Genomic DNA, 9,481 nt, shown 5'->3' on the forward strand with positions numbered 1-9,481 from the left:
TATTATTATTATTATTATTATTATTATAACATTTCACCATGTGATTTCAAACAAAAGAACAATGAAAACATAAAGTGTCAGCTTTTTATAATTAAATGTTTACTGCTGTTCAGTGGAACAAAAGTGTCATAAGAGCACCATAAGCGTAACTAATAATGATAACAAAAGAAGCCAACTTTGTTAAAAGGTCAGTTGACCCAAAATAACAAAAAAAGCATATATTCTCACTTTCCTCTGATGGTATCAAGCTGTCTAAACCAATTTGTGCTCATAGTTTTGGTTTTATAGATATCCATTTTTGAGATGTCTGCATTCACTGCAAGAGAATGGATTTAAATGGAATTTAATTTGTGGTAGTCAAAGCATTTAAAAATGATATTTTTAAAAAATCAACAGCATCGTATCTTTCCAGAAGTGTGTCCAGAGTACTTCTATTGGAGCTTCTTCGTACTGAAGAAAAAAGTCCCTAAGAAAATGCGTGACTGTGTGTCCTGTGGATGCTCCAGATGAATTGAGACACCATTTCTGAAAAGAGATGTTGCTACTAATTTTTTTTCACAAATGTCTCTTAATTTTATAGACAAAAGCTCAAGAACCTCTGATGTAGGTTCTGAATACCTCAAACAAGTCTTTTGGTGTATATTATAATACTTTATCAATCTGCATGTCAATGGCCTCCGCCAGGGGACTACAGATGGAAATGAGCTTTTAGCTATATTCGGTGCAATAAATGTATGGTTCATCATCCATGTTAAATAAGCAAAATAAAAATAAATAATTGTAAAACAAAGAAAAAAGTCATAGTTTAGACAACACTCTTGCAGTCACAGAGCAGTTACAGTACAATGAAAACTTTCTCTCATTTTCTCTGTCACAGAAAAACTAAACTTCATTTCTGCATCTTAGTATCAGGATGCATCCCAGGACGACTTAGGAGGGATTTGTCCAGACACAGACAGCCTATGTGAATGGCGTTGTCTTGGATGCTATCCTATTTATTTGATTTTCCATTCTTCTCATGGATGGCTCACTAATCCGAGCAAAACCTATCAACTAGCACTCCAGCAGACAGGAAGAGATAGACAGTTTGTATGTAAATCAGCTTGTTTGGCACTGAGCATTTCACTGTGAGAAGTCATGTAAATTAGAATCTAAATATTGTGTATGATGGCTTAGGGGTTTGCCTGTACATGTGTAATTTTCCCCCTCATGAGGAGAAAACTCTCATAGACAACAAAATGCATCAAGTGAACTAGGACATTTACTTTTGAAGAGAGAATGGTCTCTAAGTGACTTATTTCTGGAGAACTGTCAAGTTTATTATTTGGGTGAGTAGGGCTTCTCACTGAATTTTCAGTAAAACCACTAGAGGGGGGACAAACTATATGACTATGCAATAGTGTGTGGCAACTAGAGAGGAACCTGATTCATGCAATTCCCAGCAGGTGAAGGAGGTTTGCTGCTCATCCTGTTAGAAAAAAAACATCTGACTTGGAAAACAAGCTCAAACATTTTGTGTATTACTGCAAAAGTTGTACATTCATGTGGTAAGTTTTTCACACAGAGGAATTATTTATGAAAAGGATGCCAGCGCTTCTGTGCAAGAAAACTAAAATCAAATAGTTGGCTTTATATTTGCAATCTCTTGACAGGATCTGCCCTTTTACCCTGCTAACTGGAAATTTAATGCTAAATTGCTAGAGGTCAAGTGTTATGTGATGTCCTTAAAACAAAACGCACAGTAGCACTTAAAGTGGAAGGTGAATACATTTTTCAGGTAAGCCAGGCACAGCAAGCCAAATGTAGGTTAAACTCCATGCGTAATGCTTAATTATGAATTAAACAATATCGTGATGGAATCATAGTTTAAATTGTGTAATATCAGTTAGACGAGAGATGCAATGTGAAAGTCGACTTGTTTCTGATCTTTTGTTTTTGTCTTTCTGGTGACAAATCTTGGTGGTACAATCACTTGATTGAAGACAGTTGCGTTTCATTATCCTATAAGACGTAATATATCCATTTGTGGAATAAAAAGGGGGAATAAATAAACTTTAAAATAACCTTTAGAGGTTAATGTCAGTTTATGCCTTGTGAGACGATAGCTATAGAAAGGTGGGTTGTAGTAGTTGAGGCAGTTTCCAACTGTCGGGGAAAACGTGATTGCTCCCGTTTAAGGTGTGAATTTCCTACCCAACTACAACACTTTGCAGCTTGTAAGCGCCAGAAAACCCACATATGGTGTTGAATAGCCCCTGTATTTCGTCACATGCTAAGCAGATTCTTTGGAAAGGAACAGTCTCCAGCTTGCCAGTGGGGTTCCTTCTAATCCCACTTGTTTTCACTGTCTTGCTGAGAAGCAAGGGTTTGCACATTAGCACTACGCTAACTTGAACAAAAGACATACATTCCCGAAACTTAGTCTTTCAACATCGAATGCCAACCTGCAAAGTCCCAGGGAGACCCTACTGTTGCGTGCTCTCAGAGCTCTACAATAATGCCTCCAAATTATTTATTTTGCATTTGCTGACCAATTCCATTTTGTTAACCCTTCAAAATAGAATAGCCTTTTTGATGGGTTAACACGTGCATGGCTCTCTGGAATAAGGTTAACCTGTATCAATAATTCTCAGATACTTTGAATTTGTCAAATCTAACAGAAATTCCAAAGACTCAAATGATTTATTTGATGTAGCTTATTTAAAGCAATGATTCCTTTATTATTGCAATTGACAACTTCTTATCTTCCAGTGTGTATATTAGCCTATCCTTATGTATATTGTTCGCCAAAAATTGTTGATTGCATGTAAGCCTCAATCGAAATTGCTTGTCTTGTACCCCACCCCATCCCCCACCAGTTTTAATTTTCGCCTCTGCGCCCAAATGTCACTCTCGAGAAGAAAGTCTTTAGTATTATTAAACACTAATTTAATAGTGTAGGTTTTATGGAGCTAATAAGACTGAGATTGCCTTCCCCAAAAACGCACTTTACGTTAAGCTTCCGTGCGTAAATCTTCTCAGCACTGTTTCCAAAGCAAACTCGGAATCTGCTCTTTAAATGGCATGTTGATATTATCTTAAGGGTTATTTACAGGTATACGTTCTCTCTCTCTCCCCTCCTCGTTGGATGCGGGCGGGGGGCGATCAATCATTCTGCTCTCAGATGACGCGTCATTCTCTTCTCGATTACGCAGCGAGATTTACATGAAACTGTTAATTGTTTGCTCTTCAAATAGAGTCAGCTTGGAGCCAGCAGTCTGCCAGAAGTTAAGGACCGACTCTTTGACCTCCATCCCCCTCTCAGAGCTCCTGTCCGAACGTGCGGGTCGATCTTCCCCCTTGCTGATCAGCATGACAAAGCACTGGCCGGAGCAGATCCTCTTGGCACCACCCGCTCTGTCCCACATTGGAGAACACCACGACCATCACCTTGACTTCCACAGAAATGCGCAGCAGAGTTTTCCTACCAGCGGCGTAACGCGGAACTCTCCAGCCCAATATTGGTCTCACCATCCGGCTCAGGTGGTTCCCCGGCAGCTTCAGCGCTTGGAGAAGCCAAGCCCCGAACATTTCACCAGCACCACGGCACTCATGGATAAAACCATACCACCCTGCTCATCATACCATAATACTCAAGATGCCCACTTCAAACAGGAAACCCGGGATTCGTGGAACAATGAAAGGAAGAAGAGTAGCACCAGCGATGGGAAGAAAAAGAACTATCAGCGGTATCCAAAACCACCGTACTCATATCTTGCTATGATCGCTATGGTCATTCAAAGGTCCCCAGAGAAGAAACTGACATTATCTGAGGTAATTATGAAAATACATTGTTCATGTGTGTGAGTGCACAGCACTGTGATGGGTATATGGCGCACGGTGCTGCTCTGCTGTTCAATTTATTTCCGAAGTATTATTAAGGAAAAAAACTCAATTACAAGGATCTGTAGTGTGTCTGTAGTGTTTGCATAACAGGAAAGGACTCTGTCATATTTTTTCTATTAATTGTATTGACAATGCATGGGAAGATGGCTATTTCACCGTTTATAAGGTGACACAAACCAGCCACCTCTTGGTGACACTTGAGTGACCACAATCCCTACCATTCTTGATTTGCTTTGATAAGGTAACCAGAAACCAGACACTGATCTTTAACAGGAAAGTGATAAGATACAGTACCTGGTAAAATCATCTTTCAGTTGGCCTAATAGGTTCTGTGTATTCTTGTTTTTTTCGTACTATAAAGTAACTGCTTATGCAATTTTAATTTTTACATTATTTAATTTTAAGATCCATATTGCTTTATTTTTTTAATTAATAACATCCAGCTAAAGTGTACAGCATGTGCAGTTGGCTTCCACTTCTGCAATCAAGTCTGAGTGTACTCAGGTACAATAACAATAACTTTTAAGCCCCAGTAGATCTATGTAAAGTCATCAGTCATCAAATCAGTGTGCATTTAGTTAGTATTGTGCTGTAATTAGTTCTGCATTACACTAAAATACTCTGAGTACCAGACAGTCATACTGATAACTTTTGTTTAATTTCTAGATCCTCAAGGAGATCAGTACCCTCTTCCCATTTTTCAAAGGAAACTACAAGGGCTGGCGGGATTCGGTGCGACACAACCTCTCATCTTATGACTGCTTTGTTAAGGTTCGTACGTTGAAACTTTATAATAATTTAATGGACAATACACTAAACTTGTGTCAGATCTGTGGCCTTGAAAAAAATATTGCTAGAAGTTTACTTTGCTATACAGCTACTGTAGATGAAAGATAAAATATTGTTTTATTTTGATGATTAATTGTGAAAATAGGTCAGTACTGCCTGACTAGGTTGTCAGGCCAAGCACTTATCTCGCTGTCCATTCTCCCACCACCTGAAGGTACTGAAGGACCCAGGTAAGCCCCAGGGCAAAGGCAATTTCTGGGCGGTGGAGCTAAGCCGTGTTCCTCTGGAGCTCCTTAAGAGGCAGAACACAGCTGTGTCGCGCCAGGATGAGACAATCTTTGCCCAGGATCTGGCCCCCTACATCCTACAGGGACACAAGCCAGAATCTGAGCTGACCTCTGACCCTGTGACCCACCTCTCGCCCATGCGCTCCGGAAACCCCTCCCCACCACAGGAGGACTTGTTCCGACCTAAGCTGGACTCGTCCTTCGCCATTGACTCCCTGCTACACAGCCTACGACCGACTAGTGCCTCTGGGGATGTGGATGTGACCACCAGGGACTGCTGGGGTGAGGTGGAGCACCCCAGACCCTCTCCTCCTTCACGACCACGCTACGCATCCTCTGCCCGTAGTGCCTATGCCAGCTCTGCCAGTCCAGCTTCTACCTCTTCCTCCTCCTCTGATGAGGAATGGAAAGTAGGGTCCCTGTCTGGGAAGCGTGTTCCTCCAGATGGTGAAGCAGGATCAGATGGTTGTGAGGACTACAGGCCACCGTTGCACAAATCAGCCAGACGGGAGACTATTGCACCTCCATGGGAGCTCCCTACATCCTATGCCAAATACGCTCCCCCCAATGCTGTTGCCCCACCTAGCATGCGGTTCAATGGAGGTTCTCTAATGCCACTGCATGGTGGACTTCCCCTTTATGGTTATGGTAGCTCTCCTGTAGCACCTGGTCACCTCTTAGGTCATGCATATTGGCCCATCCTCCCCAGCAGGCGAGTTTCAGTCCAAGCCCCTCCCCTCATCATGGACCTGGACAACATGTTGCAATCTGTGCCTCCAAATAAGAGTGTGTTTGATGTCCTAGTACCAGCCAATCAGAACACTCACTCACATCATCAACCATCCAGTCAGTACGCTCTGCAGAATGGACCTCCCTTAAACAGGTACACTCAGTACTGACTGACTCTGAATTAGTGCCACTCAAACAGAGCTATACTATCACTCAAAAATGCACGGATGCTAAACCACTGTGATGCAGGGGGTGAGGTTTAACTCTTTCTAAATTGAGTCTCAACCATTACCTCCAGCTCAAGGGATGTTCACTGTCTAATATGCAAAGGGTGCTAAACTGCAGACAATGCTATTGATGGATTAATGTTTTTAGCAAGATGAAAAGTCAGTGTTTTATTTTTTTAAGCTCAATATTTTTATAGAAATACCTTCATATCACTCATCAATCTGTGGAGTATTACATGGCTTCATTTGGAGCAAAACAACTACCTCAAAAACTACATTTATACAAAAAAACAAGTATCTACCTCAGTCTTTTGGTTAAATACAATGTGTAATACTACAAGCTCTATGAAATGCCACTGTTATTTGCATTGTTTTTTTTTAAATGCATGAACTTGCTTTCTTACATGAATTACTTTTGACTGTTGTCTACTTATTGTGACTGCTGAATGTATTGCTGGATTTGCTGGACTGTAGATGGTACATACAGTGAATCTGAGCCACAAAGTGTTGAATGCAGTATTTTTTTGAACATTTCATCCTGAAAGCATTTTAAACAGAATATACGTAGGTAAAAAGTGGCATTATGTCACTGAAAACATCCAATTCAATCCATTTCAGTGAGTCCTGACTGTTTGCATTGGTCCTGTATGGCTACATTAGCATATTAACCTGATAGACAGTGGTACTGCAATTTTGCTCTATAATTGGCTTTTTCATTTTGGTGTTTACTGATATTTTTTGTTGTCATGTTTTTAGAATTTGAGGAATTTAGCTCAGAATTAGGGTCCATTTTGGAATATAGTTAATCTGTAAAGTGATGCATGTTCATGACACTGAAGACAATCTACTACTGCACAACTAGCAGTATCTACCTCAGACTGGGATTTTTTCCTGTGGACTTTGCACTGCCGGTTATTTGCACTATTTTAATGTCATTATGATCATCTTCCAAAGGAAATAAATTTCTTATAAATGTATGCCTACCTTGACAGGTGAATGTTTTGTTGCCCATTTTCCTGTGGTCTTTTTAAAGGTTTGTACAGTGCTGAAGCTGAAGTCGTATCAAAAGAATGTAATGGACTTTACAAGGGTATTTATCATTTATATGATACTTATTTTTAGTATATTTGCTCAGATGATTGTTTAGTCGTTTATTCTCATGGAAGCTACTTAGAGGGAGAGTTGAAGCAGCAGAGAGTTGAATAGCCTATCATTATCTTTGCATTGCAGCCATTTGGTGCCTAAAATGTAAAGAAATGCTGGTAAAAGTATCAATACCACACTGTAAAAATACTCCATTACAACTAAACATCCTCCAAATGTTAAAAAAAAAAGTATTACAAGTAAAAAGGAATTTGAACCATCAAAAATAGAACAGGAAAATGTCTCCTGTGAGCAATACATTATTATGGATTACATTATTATTATTGATGAATTCATGTGTGAGAATCTTTTTATTTTAGCAGCTGGTCAAAGTGGAGATAATTTTGACAAATGCTATATTTTGTCGGGTAGTTGATAACTATATTCAATGAGATGATCTTATGTTTTTTAGGTAAACTCTTAATTTGTTAAGTAATTTGTAACCCCAGCAGTTTTATGACTCTACTGGTCATGTACAATATAGTTGGACTAATGACATGCAGTCCTAATGTTACCAACAAAATAATATTTGGTTGCATTTTTACTTCCAGATTGGCTGAGGTGAGTGTTGTTACTTTGTGTCACAAAGAATTATTTTTCCTTAATTGTGGATGTTGTATTTCATGAATATGGACTTCTCTCTTGATTCATGCCTGTTTTCTTTAGAGTCTCACACACTCCCATTAAAGAGAACACGGATCCTCAAACTGATGATTTGTTAGTGGATAAAGTGGAAAGATGGAAAGATTGTTCCAGGTATCAGCAGCAGGATGTAAGGCTCAGATCCTTCCAGTATGATAGATTGTTTTACCACAGGAATTGTGATCCATAAACAAGGAAACTATCGTTGATCCACAGTCCATGGTATCTGCACTGGAGTTTCCATGGTGGAGTTTCCACACACACATATACACACCCACACACACAAATATGAACAGATTTAAATCAACAGTCCAGCAGTCGTCAGCCTCCTGCTGCTTCTACCGCTGTGGCCACGATCCCTTTTATCAGTTGCCTATGAATGCCTGCACTCCCTCACCATCCTTGCGCTAATGTTCCCAGATCATTCCTGACCCAGAGATGGGAGGAAGGGACACCACTTTGTCCCCATCCCCCAAACACACTCACACACAACCATTCTGGGTTTAATCTCAACACTCCTCATGAATTTACATCTATGACTCCTGGTTACTCTCTGCCTCGGCGAGTCTATGAGTGACCAATAACCCATGTGCAGTGTACAGTATAGTCCTGGTTGAAATTATTGGTATACCAGAATTATAAGCACAGCATTTACAATATCTTCAGAAATTAACCCAAATCAACCAATTTTTTATAATCAAAATATTTTAATAAAACGTCCAAGGTTACTGAACAAAAGAAAATTTAAAAAAAAAAGCTTGCCTAATTGTGAAATAATTCAAAAACAAAATGTACCCCGAACACAATTATTGGCACCCTTCACTAATTTTTGGTTGCAGAACCTTTGGCTGCAATGACAGCCTCTAAACGTTTCTTGTCGCCACCTAGAAGTTTCTTGCACCTGTCTGCTTGTGGTTTCTGTCACTCTACCATTGCTATGCGTTCAGGCTCTTTTAAGTTTGCAGGGGTCCTTTTTTGCAATGGCAGATTACAGCTCTCGCCAAAGATTTTTCAATGGGATTTAGGTTAGTACTCATTGCTGGCAAGTTTTCAAGGAGTCCATCTTTTCCTTTTCAAGTATTCTTTTGTGCTCCTGGATGTGTGCTTTGGGTCGTTGTCCTGCCTCAAACCTAGTTTTCTGACACTGGGTAACACATTTCGCTCTAAAATGCCTCGGTAATCTTCTAATTTCTTTCCTTTGATACATTCAATGCCTCCAGCAGCAGAGGTAGCAAAGCAGCCCCACAGCATGATAGAACCTCCACCATGTTTTATTGTAGGTAGGGTGTTCTTTTCCTTATGGGCTTCATTTGCTCACCTATAAACAAACTGATGCACTGCATTCCCAAAGAGCTCTACTTTGGTTTCATCTATCCATAGAACATTATCCCAGAAAGACTGTAGTTTATCTACAAAAGTTTTTGCAAACATTAGTCTTGCCTTTCTGTGCCTTTCTTTCAATGGTGGTGTTCTCCTGGGGTTTCGCCCATGGAGCCCTACTTGGTTTAATGTGCAGAGTATGGTACGAGATTGACACCCCCATTCCAGATTGCTACAGGTCAGCCTGAAGCTCTTTAGAAGTTGTGTGTGGTGTTTGTTGCACAATTCGCATCAACCTTCGCAGACTCTCATTGAGTTTCTTCTTGGCGCCATATCCTGGAAGCATCCTAACAGTTTTATGACAGTGAGACTTCTTGATATCATTACAAACCGTTTTGAAACAGTGTTTCAAGATCTTTTGCGATTGCCTTGTAGCCTTTGGAATTATGTTTTTTGATA

At 40.0% G+C, this 9,481-nt stretch overlaps 1 protein-coding gene across 2 annotated transcripts; it reads left to right on the forward strand.

Moving 5' to 3' along the window:
- The first annotated feature begins 1,406 nt into the window (after nt 1–1,406).
- Nucleotides 1,407–8,386, forward strand: foxh1 (forkhead box H1). 2 transcript variants are annotated; one of them, XM_040126260.1, is made up of 7 exons: nt 1,407–1,547; nt 3,237–3,813; nt 4,552–4,656; nt 4,889–5,844; nt 6,951–7,007; nt 7,612–7,621; nt 7,727–8,386. In XM_040126260.1, the coding sequence occupies exons 2-5, from the start codon at nt 3,352–3,354 to the stop codon at nt 6,964–6,966; spliced, it is 1,539 nt and encodes a 512-aa protein (XP_039982194.1). In that variant the 5' UTR covers nt 1,407–1,547; nt 3,237–3,351; the 3' UTR covers nt 6,967–7,007; nt 7,612–7,621; nt 7,727–8,386. The 2 variants fall into 2 exon arrangements, with proteins under 2 accessions (XP_039982194.1, XP_039982195.1); XM_040126261.1 differs by lacking the exons at nt 1,407–1,547; nt 6,951–7,007; nt 7,612–7,621; nt 7,727–8,386 and adding an exon at nt 1,615–1,777 and having other exon boundaries at nt 4,889–6,901.
- The last annotated feature ends 1,095 nt before the right edge of the window (nt 8,387–9,481 follow it).

Source organism: Xiphias gladius, chromosome 5 (genome assembly GCF_016859285.1).
Source record: "Xiphias gladius isolate SHS-SW01 ecotype Sanya breed wild chromosome 5, ASM1685928v1, whole genome shotgun sequence".
Lineage (NCBI taxonomy): Eukaryota > Metazoa > Chordata > Actinopteri > Istiophoriformes > Xiphiidae > Xiphias > Xiphias gladius.